Source organism: Pelobates fuscus, chromosome 12 (genome assembly GCF_036172605.1).
Source record: "Pelobates fuscus isolate aPelFus1 chromosome 12, aPelFus1.pri, whole genome shotgun sequence".
Classification (NCBI taxonomy): domain Eukaryota; kingdom Metazoa; phylum Chordata; class Amphibia; order Anura; family Pelobatidae; genus Pelobates; species Pelobates fuscus.
The window spans coordinates 119,587,739-119,605,006 of record NC_086328.1 but is presented as its reverse complement, the minus strand read 5'-3'; the positions used below and the strand labels follow the sequence as shown (position 1 = coordinate 119,605,006).

Below are 17,268 nucleotides of genomic sequence, written 5' to 3'. Positions count from 1 at the left end.
ACCCCCTTAGTGGTAATCACCCTCCTCCCCTCTCCTTAGTAGTCCTCCCTCCTTACCCCCTTTGGTGGTCCTTCCCCCCTTAGTGGTCCTTATCCCCCCTCCCTCCCCTAGTGGTCCTTATCCCCCTCCCCTAGTGGTCCTTATCCCCCTCCCCTAGTGGTCCTTATCCCCCCCTCCCCTAGTGGTCCTTATCCCCCCCAACCTCCCGTAGTGGTCCTTATCCCCCCTCCCTCCCATAGTGGTCCTTATCCCCTCCTCGCTCCCCTAGTGGTCCTTATCCCCCCCCAACCTCCCATAGTGGTCCTTATCCCCCCCCAACCTCCCATAGTGGTCCTAACCCCCCCTCCCTCCCATAGTGGTCCTTACCCCCCCTCCCTCCCATAGTGGTCCTTATTCCCCGCTCCCTCCCATAGTGGTCCTTATCCCCCCTTCCCTCCCATAGTGGTCCTTATCCCCCCCTCCCTCCCATAGTGGTCCTTGTCCCCCCCCTCCCTCCCATAGTGGTCCTTATCCCCCCCCTCCCTCCCATAGTGGTCCTTATCCCCCCATCCCTCCCCTAGTGGTCCTTATACCCCCTCCCTTAGTGGTCCTTATACCCCCCCTCCCTTAGTGGTCCTTATACCCCCCCTTAGTGGTCCTTATAGCCCCCCCTCCCTTAGTGGTCCTTATACCCCCCCCCTCCCTTAGTGGTCCTTATAACCCCCCCTCCCTTAGTGGTCCTTATAACCCCCCCCTCCCTTAGTGGTCCTTATACCCCCCCTTAGTGGTCCTTATACCGCCCCCCCCCCCTTAGTGGCCCTTAGCCTCCACTCCTGCCCATGTAGCGTGGCCGGGCGGCGCGGAACGCGGGACAGGAACCTCTGTTTCCTGTACCCGGCCGCCGGCGGAATGACCGGATATGCTCACTCAGTGAGCACTTCCTGTCATTCCGCCGGCGGCCGGGTACAGGAAACAAAGGTTCCTGTCCCGCGTTCCGCGCCGCCCGGCCACGCTACATGGAGAGACCGGCAGGAGGGAGCGCTCTGCGCTTCCCTCCTGACGGTCACTCAAACCCGGCTGCCCTCCATGCAGCAATGCTGCGCCGCCTGGGGCTTGTTAAAGCGCTCAGGCGGCGCAGCATGAGGAGGCGCAGCGGGACAGGGATCCGGCGCCCCCTGGTAAGTTGCGCCCTAGGCGGCTGCCTAGGTCGCCTTACAGGTGGCGCCGGCCCTGCATACTTCACAGTTGGGATGAGGTTTTGATGTTGGTGTGCTGTGCCTCTTTTTTGCCACACATAGTGTTGTGTGTTTCTTCCAAACAACTCAACTTTGGTTTAATCTGTCCACAGAATATTTTGCCAGTACTGCTGTGGAACATCCAGGTGCTCTTGTGCAAACTGTAAACGTGCAGCAATGTTTTGTTTGGACAGCAGTGGCTTCCTCTGTGATATCCTCCCATGAAATCCATTCTTGTTTAGTGTTTTACGTATTGTAGATTCGCTAACAGGGATGTTAGCATTTGCCAGTGACTTTTGTAAGTCTTTAGCTGACACTCTAGGATTCTTCTTCACCTCATTGAGCAGTCTGCGCTGTGCTCTTGCAGTCATCTTTACAGGACAGCCACACCCAGGGAGAGTAGCAGCAGTGCTGAACTTTCTCCATTTATAAACAATTTGTCTTACCGTGGACTGATGAACAGCAAGGCTTTTGGAGATACTTTTATAACCCTTTCCAGCTTTATGCAAGTCAACAATTCTTAATCGTAGGTCTTCTGAGAGCTCTTTTGTGCGATGCATCATTCACATCAGGCAATGCTTCTTGTGAAAAGCAAACCCAGAACTGGTGTGTGTTTTTTATAGGGCAGGCAGCTGTAACCAACACCTCCAATCTCATCTCATTGATTGGACTCCAGTTGGCTGATATCTCACTCCAATTAGCTCTTGGAGATGTCATTAGTCTATCGGTTCACATACTTTTTCCACCTGCACTGTGAATGTTTACATGGTGTGTTCAATAAAAACATGGCAACATTTCATTCTTCGTGTGTTATTAGTTTAAGCAGACTGTGATTGTCTATTGTTGTGACTTAGATGATGATCAGATCACATTTTATGACCAATTTGTGCAGAAATCCATATCATTCCAATGGGTTCACATACTTTTTCTTGCAACTGTACATGGTTGTAGCTTGCACTCCGAGTAGACATTGATAATGCCCGGTGCTGGTTGTGTCAAAAGTAGATATAGGTGTAGAAACAATCGCACTCCTGGGACTTTGGTTGAAGTAGTAAAATTTAGCTTTTATTTATTCCATATAAAATATTATCGTTTCAGCTCCAACACGGAGCTATCATCAGGACAGATATCATGTAACATATGTGCAGACAAGAGAAAATATACCCCAGATCCCTCCAAAACAAACCAATCAAATTGGGGGGGGGGGGGGGGGGGCGGAGCCTGACCTTGGAGCTGCATAGACGCATGTGCCGTGAGCTCCTACTGAACGGGCAAGTCAAAGGCAAAAATCAGCGACTATAGAGCCCACAGACTCACCGAGGTGCACTTCCCACACTAGGAGTGCACCACTGAACAGAATGATGCCCGATAGACGGATAGACAGAAAACCAAGTGCAGACTACTGGAAAAGGAGCCGGGGGGAGGCGGACCCAAGAAGCAACACTGTGGGTCTTCCCCCCCTCCCCCCCCCCCCGGACCGGTGGGCGTTATCCCGGTCCCCAATGGAAGCCCAGCTTTCACCCTACCACAACTGCACATCGAGTATTTTCAAGCTATGAGTGCCAGACACTGCTCGGCAACAAGTTGGAACGCAAACACTCTACTCCCCCCTCCCCTGTGAATCCCAATTATGAAGATGCAAGGGTAGAGCGGGAGTTAGCCTCGGCTAGCGGTGCTTCATCCGAACACTAATTCAGTAAGTACACTCCAGTGGTGCATATTAAATTTGATTGTTTTTTTGGAGGGATCTGGGGTATATATTCTCGTATCTGCACATTCGTTACATGTTATCTGTCCTGATGATAGCTCCGTGTTGGAGCTGAAACGTTGATATTTTATATGGAATAAATAAAAGCAAAATTTTACTACTTCAACCAAAGTCTCAGGAGTGCGATTGTTTCTACACAACCAGCACCGGGCATTACAAACGTCTACTCGGAGTGCAAGCTACAAAATATATATAAATATACATACATACACACATATACACACACACACATACATAAATATATATATATATATATATATATATATATATATACATACATATAAACACACACAAACAAACATACATACACATTCATAGAAAAAAAACATTATTTTATGATATCCTTTGTCTTCTTCGCCTTCCAAGTGGTTCAGAATAATCTATGTACCAAAAGTTCGAAATAAAAGCAATATAACAACAAAAGGCTACTTCTATTCAATGGTCAGAGCTGCAGGGCATATCCACCATTTTTTGGGACAGTATTAATTGTCCCAACTGCCAGAAGACCCTTCATATAATAATACATTTTATCAGGGCTGCCATCAGAAATTTTGGGGCCCCTGACACAGCTCAAGGTCTGGGGCCCCCGGCGCCTGCACCCGAGTCCCCCCCCCCAGTCCGCCCACAGGGATGCAGTGTCTGCAGGGCCGGTGCAAGGATTTTTGCCGCCCTAGGCAAAAGTAAAGTTTGCCACCCCCCATGTGACATCACAGTGCCCCACCCATATGATCTGCCATGTTAACTAACACAGTGCTGCAGTGCCGCCGTGTTTACAATAAAAGGCCTGCAGGGACAGGCTATAGACACCAGAACCACTACATTAAGCTGCAGTGGTTCTGTGGACTATAGTGTCCCTTTAATGTGAGGTAAATTAAAGATTAGTGCCATGAATAATATACTAGATTGCCTACTTACAACCAGATGAGGATGATGATGGGCTTCAGCTGCCGTCTGGCTCCACTGGTCTGGTGTAGAACAGGCTCTCTGGAGGCGGTTTGTAACTGTGGTCACAAAAATCAATGTTCTGGGAGAACGAGAAGCAGCTCCATTTTTTGAGGGCCCTTTACACAGCTCAAGGTCTGGGTCCCAGGGTCCACCTTCATGTTCCACCAATGAGTTTGTTCACAGGGGTGTGTGGGTGGGTGGGGGGGGGGGGGGAATGTCCTGATGTGTGTACGGAATGCATTGTGTGAATCTGTGTTTGTATGTGTAAGGGCTGCAAGGTGAGTTTGTGTATGTATGGGATGCAGTGTGTGTGTCTGTAAGGGATGCACTGAGTGTGTGGAAGGGGTGCATTGTGTGTTGCTGTGTGTAAGGGATGCATTGCTTGTGTATGTGTGTCTGTGTGTAATGCATTGTGTTTTTCTGTGTGCAAGGGGTGCATTGTGTGTGTGTGTGTGTGTGTTGGATGTCAATCTCTCCCCCTACCCCCGTCAATTTCCTTCTTCTCCCCCTCCCTCTCATTTCCTTCTTCTCCCCTCCCTCTCATTTCCTTCTTCTCCCCCTCCCTCTCATTTCCTTCTTCTCCCCCTCCCTCTCATTTCCTACTTCTCCCCCTCCCTCTCATTTCCTTCTTCTCCCCCTCCCTCTCATTTCCTTCTTCTCCCCCTCCCTCTCATTGCCTTCTGCCCCCCTCCAATTTCCTTCCTCCCTCCCCCCTCAAATTTCCTTCCTCTCCCCCCTCCCTCAAATTTCCTTCCTCTCCCCCCTCCCTCAAATTTCCTTCCTCTCCCCCCTCCCTCAAATTTCCTTCCTCTCCCCCCCCCAAATGTCCTCCCTTCCTCTCCCCCTCCCTCAAATTTCCTCCCTTCCTCTCCGCCTCCCTCAAATGTCCTCCCTTCCTCTCCCCCCTCCCTCAAATTTCCTCCCTTCCTCTCCCCCCTCAAATTCCTACCTCTCCCTCCCCTCCCTCAAATTTCCTTCCTCTCCCCCCCAATTTCCTTCCTCTCCCCCCCAAATTTCCTACCTTCCTCTCCCCCCCACATTTCCTTCCTCTCCCCCCCAAATTTCCTCCCTCTCCCCCCCACTCCCTCAAATTTCCTCCCTTCCCTCCCTCTCCCCCCACTCATTCATATTTCCTCCCTCCCCCCACTCATTCATATTTCCTCCCTCCCCCCCTCCCTCAAATTTCCTGCCTTCCCTCTCCCCCCCCACTCATTCAAATTCCCCCCCCACTCAAATTTCCTCCCTTCCCTCCCCCCCCACTCATTCATATTTCCTCCCTCCCCCCCCTCCCTCAAATTTCCTCCCTTCCTCTCCCCCCCAAATTTCCTCCCTCCCTCTCCCCCCCACTCCTCAAATTTCCTCCCTTCCCTCCCTCTCCCCCCCACTCATTCATATTTCCTCCCTCCCCCCCTCCCTCAAATTTCCTGCCTTCCCTCTCCCCCCCACTCATTCAAATCCCCCCCCCCCCCCGCCACCCCCACCCACTCAAATTTCCTGACGCCCGGTGACCCGGCGGGCGCGCGAGGGAGCACTCTCCTCTGAGTGCTTCCTCTTCAGCTCCCTCGCGCGCCGCGTACTGATGACGTCATCTTCCGGCTCCGGCATCAGTACGGTGCGCGAGGGAGCTGAAGAGGAAGCACTCAGAGGAGAGTGCTCCCTCGCGCGCCCGCCGGCGCCGGGTGTCAGCAGGGCCAGCCTCTGGGGGGCCCTGAGGTGACCGGCTGCTGGGCCCCCCAGGAGAAGAGGCTGGCCCAGTGGGAACATACCGGGGTCGCAGGGCCCCCTGCGACCCGGTATGTTCCCACTGAATGTGGGGCCCGGACGACCTGAGCAGTCCGGGCCCCCCAGGACCGCCGGGCCCATGACAACCGTTTCGGTTGTCATGCCCTGATGGCGGCCCTGCATTTTATTGTAGTTTTGATAATTAGGCTACAATAATGGGTCTAATGGATCGTTAAAGAACAGCTGCCTGTATAAAATAAACTCTGAAATGTCCTGATTCCTTGTATAATTTGCTGGTTTGGGGATTCCTATGTTTAGTACACACACAATTCACCATGGTAACTGTGACAGGCTGGGGACAGAACATGCATTGGACGTACGGTTCATTCCAGGAAACCCATGGAAACTTTGTGGCTGTGGTAATGGGGGGTAAGAATTTCCGTTTTTTTCCTTATACATTAGGAATGTACCCACAAGAGGAAAGTTCTATACGTTGAATTTTCACAATGGAAACCAATGCAAAGTCCCTGCTGACTGCTCTATCTGGAAACTAACATAACAGCTAATGGATCTCTCTATAGATGTTGAGGACTATCTATTAACATTAAGATTCCGTAATCACCCATTCACTATAGACGCCATAACTGTAACCTCCCTCCAAACCTAACCCTACCCCTAATACTAAACTGAGCCTAATCCACCCATTAGCAGTGACATTCTAAATGTGAAAAACAGCCAGAACAAGTGTAAGGGCACCACAACCACTATATTGGTTATGGTACCTTGACTGACCCTTAAAACGAGAACCATCACTTGTCAGGAAATTACACTATTAAATAGAATGTTGAAATCACCTATAACTTCTGTTAAACTTTTTATGTGATACTTTGATTTCATATAAATTTATAATAAATATTTATCAAATGACATCACTATCCAGTTCAGTCCTGGCACAAGCACGGCACGCAATGGACTGGACAAGGAGAAACGGAAACATAGAAGGAGATTTATCAAAGTGCTCTGTTCTGAAAAGTGAGTGGTGCCAAAATGAAATGGTAAATAAATGCATTTGCAAAACTATTAAAAAAAATGATCTTGTTTATTTTGAAGTCCTATAAGTGTACTCGTCACTTTGAATCTATATTAAAATACGTAAATATTATAGGCAGAATTTATATATTACTAATACACACATTAATATACATGCATATATATGTGTGTGTGTGTGTGTGTATTACTGTCAGAATCACATTGGTTACGTCTATCTGTACATTGTGTTAGCAACACTGCTAGCAAAACGTATATCTTGGAATTAAATCTATTTAATAAGAGGTAATTCTCTCACCTGTCAATTAGTTCCTTTAGCATAAACTCCTGTGCTGAAGAGCTGAGTTACGGGGAAAGCAGGAGACACAGGTGAAAATGCATCCCTCCTCACCCCCCTTAAACACCCACAAAAGAAATACATCTTCTCTTGTGTTTCTCTTAACCGCCTTTTGAATTTCTTGCTGGGGTTTTTTGTGTTTCTTATTCTTTCCTTTGATCTTTTCCCCCCCTAGTTTAATGTATCTTGTCTCCAATTTTTCCTCCCCTGTGTCTCTTTCTTTCCCCTCTGTCTCTTTCTCCCCCTCTGTCTCATTCTCCCCTCTCCCCCTCTGTCTCTCTCCTCCCCATCTCTTTCTCCCCCTACCCCATGTGTCTCTCTTCACCCTCTGTCTCTTTCTCCCCCCCTCCCCATGTGTCTCTCTTCACCCTCTGTCTCTTTCTCCCCCCTCCCCATGTGTCTCTCTTCACCCTCTGTCTCTTTCTTCCCCCTCCCCTGTGGCTATTTTTTCACCACCCCCTGGCGCTGACCTGCTTGTCTGACAGTTTGTCAGAAAGCACAGGAGGACTGAGGAAAGGAGGGAGCAGATCTGAATATCATGCTCTCTCGCGGTTCCTGCAATTCCCAGCATGAACACATCATAGAGTAGTAGCATGATAGTCAAGTCTGCTCCCTCCCTCAGTCCTCCTGTGCTTTCTGACAGCTGCTGCTCTCACTATTAGAGAGTGTGCTGCCGGACTGGCTGGGCGGCCACTCGGCCCGGCGGCACCACCATGATATGCGGCCGGCGGACCAGCGGCATCTACATGCGGCCGGCGGACGCGATATTACTAAAAACGGCCACACAGCCTCAGGTGCCGCAGCCCACCGGGAAATTCCAGGGTATCCCCATGGTCCAGTCCGGCCCTGGTGCCAAAATGTAAAAGGATAGGAGTCACCAATGGAATGTGCCAACTGGGGTCATTGGTTTCTATGTGGTGATTGACCCACTTTAGAACACCTGTAGAACAGAATACTTTGATTAATGTCCCCCAACGTTTAATTTCTCCTCTGCTCTCTACGCAGACTGCCAAGTGCAAAGGACAGAGCTTATAACAACGACTGACAGTAGGCTGAGACAGAAGTGCCCGGGATAAAGAAGACAAGATTAAATATAGGATAAAGAGGTGTGGAATCCTACCTTTAATTATATTTTTCACATCTCACAGATACACAATTTTTAATTCCCCATTTCAAAGAAGAGTTACTCTAACCCTTTTTAACAAAAAGTCTATTTTTTATTTATTTATCTATTTTTCTTTATTCCATACTAGGTAATTAATTAAACCCTCCCACTCCTCCCCCCCCCCCCCCAGCCTTCCTCTCCGTGGACCAATTAAACACTTCTCATAGAGAAGCATGCTATGAGCCAGGAAGGGGACAGATCGAGTAAAAATCTAATCAGAGGAAGGGGACACTGAAGCTCATTACGTCTATTTACAGCATGCTGACGACAGACGTAATATCTGCACAGACTTGACAACATGCAGCCCAGAACAGAGTTCCGTCAGGGGGTGTAACTAGCTCCCGGCACAAACGTGTGGATAATTCTGTGTATGTACAGCGTTTCAGGCAGGAACACAGGAACACTGCACATACAGGATCCTACGACGATGACTACTTAAAAGCATGTTGGTTGGAGTAACCCTTTAATGAAGAACTCACATACGCACTTTACAATCTTTATGCTCTTCAGGATTCATGTATAGCAGTTATACCGCGTTTCTCCGAAAATAAGACCGGGTCTTATATTAATTTTAGTCACAAAAAACACACTAGGGCTTATTTTCAGGGTAGAACTTATTTAATTACGGTACCGGTATGTACATTGAACCCCCCCTTTGATTAATCCACCCCCCCTTTAATTAATCCACCCCCTCTAATTAATCCACCCCCCTCTAATTAATCCACCCACCCTTTAATTAATCCACCCCCCCTTTAATAAATCCACTCCCCCTCTAATTAATCCAGCCCCCCCTTTAATTAATTCACCCCCCCTTTAATTAATTCACCGCCCCCTTTAATTAATTCACCCCCCCTTTAATTAATTCACCATCCCTGTTAATTAATTCACCATCCCCGTTAATTAATTCACCCCCCCCTTTAATTAATTCACCACCCCCTTTAATTAATTCAGTCCCAGACATGAAATATCTACTCACATTTCAAAGATGCCTTCCTTGCCCGCTGAGTCCGACCACTGGGTGCCTCAGCGCCCGGAAATGGATCCTTCCGCTGAAGATCAGTGAAGGCAGACTGACGCCGCTGCACGCGTCGTCATCACGTTGCGCGATGCCGCGGCCCGCAACGCTCCTCCCCCTCCTCCTCATAGAAGAAGGAAGTCCCGCCGGGCCGCAAAGGTGCAATGCCTAGGTCTTATTTTCGGGGTAGGGCTTATATTGCAGCCCACCCCGAAAATTCAGCTAGGGCTTATTTTCGGGGTAGGGTGTAATTTCGGGGAAACTCGGTATATAAGACAGTACCCTTGTTAATTTATTGGTAAGTGACAATGTTCTGCAGAACTTGTCGAACATTCCCATCTAGTTTGCTGCTTGGCTCAGTACTGATTATTTCCCGGTTTTCTGTAAGCGTCTATCTTCCAGCAGATCTCTGCTCCATTCCCCAATGTGCTCTTTTATACCGGTTGGATATGACGTAATTATAAAAAAAAGAAAGAAAAATAGGGTCGGTCTGTTAAATTATTCTTGTTAAATCAAACCCTGGCTTTGTACAGGGAACATAATACAGTGAGAGATACAAACAGGGCTCCTTTAACCCTCACTCCAGGATCACATTCTGATTATTAAATGTCTCGCGCTTGCTTTTAAAGAGAAGCGGGCACCAGATTTTCAGGAACAGTCATTAAAACTGCACATGGGTCTACAGAATACGAGGCTTTGGTACAGACTGTGTTACCACCGCTGGGATTCAAAGACTCGAGAGAGGGCTACATGAAAAGGACAATACTAATCCCCATGCAATGCGTTCAGACACAAGAGACTCCTAACATGAAAGTGATCCCAACTCCTGCAGGGGTGGGACTGACCTCTGAAAGGTCAAGCACATCAATCTGCCCCAAAGAAGCCTCTTGCCGCATGAATAGGTCGTCTATCATAAAAGTCCTTTTTCCGTCTGATGCTGGAATCCACATTTATTCCTTTTTAAACTGTTTTTATTGAAAGATTTAAAAAGTTTTACAACAAAATGAACAATCAATATGAGATAAGTAAAATAGTATTAATAAATATTTATTATTCCTATAATGTAAATCTGGGTCCTTCTGAAAACCCATTTAAAGAGAAACTTTCCACAATTATTATAAAGTATAAGGAACAATAGGCCACGTTAATCATGTTACTACAGGTAGTATCAAGAGTAGTAGATTCCTGGCACTGCCTTCCAACTGAAGTGGCAAAGACTAAAAAAAATACAATGTAGAAGCGTCCAAAAGGTAGGTCCATGCGCATATATCTCACTCTCCAGATGTGCGTGTGGACCAACAAACACACACATATATATATATATATATATATATATATCTCCTTCTTTGGCCAACGATGCCTGCCATATAGAGCTCTGTGTGAGTTTACCCTAAAGAACAGATACCGTATGTATCATGAGCCTGGGATTTTATAATGAACTGCATAGATATCAATTGAAGAAATTAACCAAAACATGATCATTTCCTAAAGTGCAAATTGGTCAACAAAGGTCAAAGTAGCCAAAACTCACAAAATTCTCCAAGTCAACTGTTCCCAGTTTAAATTTAGTAAATAACCCTATACAAAAAAGAAAAAAAGGTGTTTCGCATGATGCACTGGTGTTAAACGTATTTTTGATGAACAAACACAGCAGACAAACACTTTGGGAGACATGCTCTAAAAAAAAAATAATTCACTATAATATATGAAGGACATGCCCCCATTCACCGGAAAAATGCTTCTTTTTTCCAGGAACAGAATTGAAGATACAACTCTTTTTTTTATCTGCCTCTAAGATCAATGTCTATACAGATCAGAGGTCTTAGCATGCCCCCTACTGGCTGTGCTACGGAAGGACAGAGCAGTGTAAATCCCCCCCATGTCTTCCCCATGCAACTTTATACATTTTTATTAAATGTATCTGTCTTATTTATTGGACTGTTCTGAGCTTCGTTTCTTAGCGGCTGGAGCTCACTGCAGCATCTACAACCAGGACTTTCTGAATAAAATCAATGGTAAAACTAATTAAACTGAAATGATATGTTTATATTTCACTTTAACGGTTAAAGACCTTGTTTAAAAAAAAAAACCAAACCACAACTCATGTGAACCATGGCTGCCAGAGGCGTAAGCCACAGCCTGACTTTCTGAGTTGTATTTAGCTATTAACCTCTGCTCCCATACCTCCGCAACTACTTAAGCCTTTCAGTTCCCCCCCCCCCCCCCCAGCTAAAACATATGTAACAGCGACAATTAAGGAAATCCATTAAGCTGACACTCCAGGATATGACCGACAACCCTTTCCCTGTTTTAATTCCTTACTTACATAATTAATACAATATACACACACACGTTAACCCCTCATGTTTCACTCGCGAAAGCTTTCTTCTCTTAGAAAATCCAGTCCTGAGCCTATTTCATAAAACCTATTAGTAATTAGTGCCAACGTTCTGGCCCCGAGCAGCCATTAAAGGTTTACTCTAAGTCACTTAGGTGATTTGAAGTGGTCGTGGTGCTTGGGGTATTTCATGACGCTCCTGGATGTGTTTAACTTAGCGCCGTTAGCCAGACGGTAGCAAGAAGGCTGGTTAATGTTAATTATGCCCATATTCTATGCAGAGTAAGATTTATTGGCTGAGAGCGGTCAGCTGACGCTCGGTCAGTGGATTAGCAGTAGGATATCCATTTAACCCCTTAAGGACACGACATGATTCCCTTTTATTCCAGAAGTTTGGTCCTTAAGGGGTTAAAGTGGCTGAGCGCTCATCAGGGACCTAGGCAAGAAGGCAAACCTTTGCAAAACGCCAGGTTTGCGCCATTACCAGCGAACGTCACCAGAGTACTTCTGGCATCATAACCACTACAGCCATCAGTGGTTATTATTATTTTATTATTTATATAGCGCCGGCAAATTCCATAGCGTTGTACAATTATGATGATTTTGGTAACATTTTTAAAGACAACTGTCGTCAAATGTTCGTATCTAGATTTTTTATTTTTTTTAATTAAGTTTAACATTTAATGAAACTTTTTTTAATAATGTATACTGATTTTTCTTTTAGAACATGTTAGTTTTTCTTTTTTCTGTCTGGGCAGTCTTGTTGGGTCAGATTATACTCACACTGGAATGATGGTCTATAAAATTTGGAACGTATGTGCTAGAACCTGTACGTAACTAAATAAAATCACCAGCCACCATCTGAGTGAAATCAGGGTTTAACTTATCAAGCCGCCCACTAGTTCCGTAATCCGTATAATACTCGGCCTAAACGTCTAGCAAGCAGGAAGCTCTGATTTCACTTCATCAAAGGGAACTCTCAGGACTAGTGTGGGGTTCATTACCAGATACCAGTGCGCCACTTTTCGTGTGTAATCAGACTTTGACTCTGACGTTTCTGGACTTCCTATTGAAGTGCATTGTGCATGCTTGATTTCCTATTTTATGCTTAGTAGCATACCGTGTGTTTTAATGTTTCCTCACTTCCCGCTTCTCTTTGTTGACTGATTACGCACTGTATTGTGCTCCCCAAGTGCTATATCCCATTAATATACGTGTCTCATGTTGGTTTGCACAGTGTAAATAATAATTGCCATACTCATGTAATTCCACATTTATTTGGTTGCTTTTTATCTTTCATTTTTTATATAATAAAGATTTTGTATTTAATTTTTTTGGTAACCCGTTGCATATATTTGTAAAAGATGAAGTGCTGCAAATTTCTACAAATGTGAATATTTTGCAAGTTTCCATAGCGATTGCTCCACTTTCAGAATTCCAATCCACATTTTCTGCTAGCAGCATTTTTTGCTTCCAAAAACATCCTCCACCTCTTGCCGTTTCATCCATCTCTAGCTGTCCCTGATTAAGCATTCTGACGAGCACGCAGTGTCCTGGACGAGAGGGGAAATAGACAGTATAATGAACTGGTGCGGAAATCATGATTCCTTACTGGGAGAGTTTTAATGAAGTGAAAAAGCAAGTCACTGGAACTTCGTGTTGGAATTACAGACTATAAAAACCTCTCTCTGTAACGCCTTGGCTTATCAGAACTTATCAGAACCGCGTCGGAGACATTAATGCTGTTTGGGAAAAGACACCCACGTTGTGCAACCAACATAAAGGTAGAAACAAATCAAAATTAATGATTCCCAAACTTTGCGAACACCCCCTTCTTTATAGCGAACATCACATGTACATTAATAAAAATCTCCGATCTGTTTAGTGTTAAATTCTTTATTACGCCCTTTTTATTATATAAGGTAATATTGAATATAATATTAAATAGACGGAGTCTTTGTATGGCTTCTGGTTTTACTCCTAATTGATGTGTCGTTTAATATCAAGGTGAATGGTTAATTAAATTACACATTCTCCTTTTTTATTATTTATAACGAGCTTGGTTTATTGAGGTGAAGAAAAGAGGCACTGACATTGTGAGAAAATTAACTGGTAGCAATCTGGAATCTAGAAAAAGACAGAAAGCATATATAATTATTTGCCTAGTTTTTCACATTTATAACCAACTGGTTGAATACACAAACTGAATGTTCTCTATATGAAATCTACTGCTTTATATTCCATTGCCACAAGCATAGCAGATCATATTAAAAAAAAAGTGGAATAGCACCACCTCATGGACAATACCTTTCACTACAGCTTGGGCTGGCCTGGTTTCCTCTTCAGATACATTTTGTCAAATAGTTATGAATATTTTAGAAAGTGTTTTTTTTTTTTGCACAGGGACTCTAAGAGATTTATTGCATGCCCATACTTATTTACTGAACCTGATTCATTTTAATAGACTTTGAAAGGATAAAAGACTCTGTTGTCTCCGAGAGCCTGTAAGGCCTGCGGCCCAGAGGTTGGAACAAGATCCACAGTTCATATATCTGATCCAACTGAGCTAGTTCATGTAAACAGCCATCACAGACTCCAGCTGCTACTTATTTGCAAGCCAGTTTAGTGAATGGGGAGTCACTGATTAGCTGAGAGTGTCAGATAACCACACACTACCATTCAGCAGCCCTCCTGCCTGGCAGCAGTCCGTGCTTTCTGAATCTGAACATTCTGAAGCCACAAGTCGCGGTGGGGGGGGGAGCTGTGATCGCTGCTGGAGGAGACTTCCAGGTTAAACTGTTCGAGATTGGTTTAACTCCTGCAGGTAAGAGCGCCAGGGTGGCCCTTGGCACATTTTTTATATAAAGTTATTTTGGTGCCTGGAGTGTCCCTTTAACCCCTTAAGGACCAAACTTCTGGAATAAAAGGGAATCATGACGTGTCACACACGTCATGTGTCCTTAAGGGGTTAAGCTGTAGTTGTTTTGTGACTTTAGTGACCTTTTAACTCCTAAAACAGTGATTATATAATTCATAATAATCAATATACATTGTGTTAGATGTTAAATCCTCCAGCAGGGCCGGCACGTCCTATAGGCTAAGTAAGCGGCCGCCTAGGGTGCTTCTTAAAGAGGGGCGCAAGCAGTGGCTTTACTGCTTGTCTACCCACACCCCCTAACAAGTTGAATTAATTATATAGAGCAGGCTGCGGCAGCCACTTACGGGCGCTAGGGAGCACTTACTTGTTGACTACCGCCCAGTATAATGTCGGTCCGACATTCACCACAGCCTGCAAAGTCAGAACCGTGGCAGTGCAAGGGCACGTCACTCGCCCCCGGCCTTGTACGTGGGGACAAGTGGGCGGGAGAATAGCAACAGGAAATGGAGCTGGGAAAAAAGTGTTGGTCGCCAGGCTCAGTAAAGCAGATAGGAACGAAGAGCAAAGTGCAATGCAGGTAAGAGAGAGCTTGCAGTGTGTGTTTCAGAGAATGTGTGTCAGTCAGTATGTTTGTGTATGTCAGTCTGCACATGGGTCAGTGTGTGTATATGTATGGGTCAGTGTGTGTTTATGCATGTATGTGAGTCAGCGTAAGTGTATTGGTCAGTTTAGGCAAGTCTGAATGAGTGGGTAGAACTAATGGGGCGGCAAAAATCCTTGCACCGGCCCTGCTCTCCAGCATGCGGGTATCCAGTGCGGGTATCACGCACGATCCATTGATTTTACATTTCAATAACACCCAACTCCCCTCTCCTATCCAATTGGAGCTGACTGAGAAATCTGCAAGCATCAATTGCCTCCTCTATAATGCTAGCAGAACACATGTTCCAAATATATCTAGCAATGCGGGAGACAAACTTGCTGTAGTTGCTGTGACAAAGCGCAGGGGAACTACATATACAGTTTTCTATATGGACAATTGATTGACAGATGGAAACATACATTTTACCCTAAAGAGAAGACCCTATATTTAAGAAAGCTGTTACATACTGCTTCACCATGAGGTTTATTCACAAAACTCTGAATTGAAATGACCTGAAAAAGAACTGCAAAAAATAAAAAGCTTACTGGAAGGAATTCTCTGCTACAGTCACAGCTCTATTATAGCAATTTAGTTTTCAATTCAAGTTACTTTCTAATGAATAGAAGATATGAGTCATAAAATGTTCAGAATAAATGTCAGGTTTAAAGGAATATTACATTTACAAGATTATAGTAAGAAACGTGGATAATGATAAAAATTAAGAAAATGTCTCTATAATTCTAATTCAAACCTGGATATAAACAAACTGTTTCCGTTCCTTGAATTCTGTTTTGTTTGTATTACATAAAAGTGATCACAACGTAACATCTGGCTCCTGCACTCAGACATCAAAACCTCTTGTTTTCAAGAGGATTGTGGTTTGGAACCAGTGTCCAGAGCCGGGTCTATATGGTCACCGGTAGCTCCCGGCCAATACTATTGTGCAGATTGTTCAGTCCAATGTCCTTCTACTGTGATGTGGACCTTTATTTGTTAGCCACTGCAGACAGCTGGTCTCGTATCCTGCCCAGGCCTTCCAGCATGGTGTCCAGTGTCTCTTTGCTGAGCTCCATGGTCAGTGTGGAAGCAGCTGGATTGAGCCCGCACAGCTCTGCATCCTCCTGAATCTGGAAAATTAGCCACAAAGCCACAGCGTTCGTAATTGGTATCAGATTTACATCATATTCCAGAATGAGATAAGGGCAACACAAGACGTATAACACAGAACGTGTAATTTGTATTTTTCATTTTGGAAAAATAGTTTTCCAGGATAATGAAAAAAAAATATTTTTGGGGGTTAAATCAGCAGACTGTACAGCTTTCAGTAGAAAGTCGATATCCAAACTATAACTACCGCAATCCTATGCCGAGTACTGCCATGTGATATGCTCTGCATTAGTACTGGTACTGCCTGAAACACTTATCCATAATTTTCAGCTTCTGCAGTAAACCAATATTTGCTGCAAATACATGTACACCAACAATTAGCATAAAACCATTTCTCCCCCCCCCCCCCTCCCCCCCCCCCCCCATTGGCCTACTTGGCCTACATTGCATTAAACTACATATCTCTGGTTCATCTTTTACATATACAACCGCCGTCAATGGCACAGTTGCTTACTTTCATTTGTAACAGGCAGGTGGGAATTGCCATTCGCATAACCGAGTCTGATGAGGTCTTTATGTCCACTCTCCATTTCAGATCAACAAGACGCGGTAAGGAGACTGCAGAACAATAGAGAGATTGGCTCAATGAATTCTATGAATATGAACGTAGGGACAGGACAGGAGGAATGGGGATGTCAAACAACTATGCAAGACCTTTTAGTGGGAAGAACAGGATCTGTAGCTTTTCTTACAGGTACACTTTAAGAACCAAAACAACTTTAGCTTAAAGTCATTTTGGTGTGTAAATCATGCCCCTGCAGTCTCACTGCAAAATTATCTGCTATTTAGAAGTTATATCACTTTTGTTTCTCCTGGCTGTGACTCACACAGCCTCCATGACAAAAATGGGGTATGTTCAGTGGCCACTTAGTCACAAATACTGGCCAAAGTTAGCGTTCGTAATTGTTTTTTGCATTTAACACACAAAACAAATATAAATGCTTTGTGACATTAGTGGCAACTAAAAAAAATAAAGACTGGACATACCCCATATTCAATACCCTGGGTTGTCTACTTTAAAAAAAAATA

At 45.0% G+C, this 17,268-nt stretch overlaps 2 protein-coding genes across 2 annotated transcripts in view; one reads left to right on the top strand and one right to left on the bottom strand.

The window, feature by feature from the left end:
* Positions 1–17,268, top strand: part of IFTAP (intraflagellar transport associated protein) — a 526,063-nt gene that overhangs the window by 227,733 nt on the left and 281,062 nt on the right. The window lies entirely within an intron of this gene.
* The window catches only part of COMMD9 (COMM domain containing 9), a 12,016-nt gene continuing 10,463 nt past the window's right edge, over positions 15,716–17,268 (bottom strand). Inside the window, exons 5-6 of the mRNA XM_063438747.1 lie at positions 16,694–16,797; positions 15,716–16,199 (exon numbers count right to left, since the gene is read on the bottom strand). Of these exons, the coding sequence (XP_063294817.1) occupies positions 16,059–16,199; positions 16,694–16,797 (245 nt within the window). The 3' untranslated portion in view covers positions 15,716–16,058. The remainder of the gene's footprint in view (positions 16,200–16,693; positions 16,798–17,268) is intronic.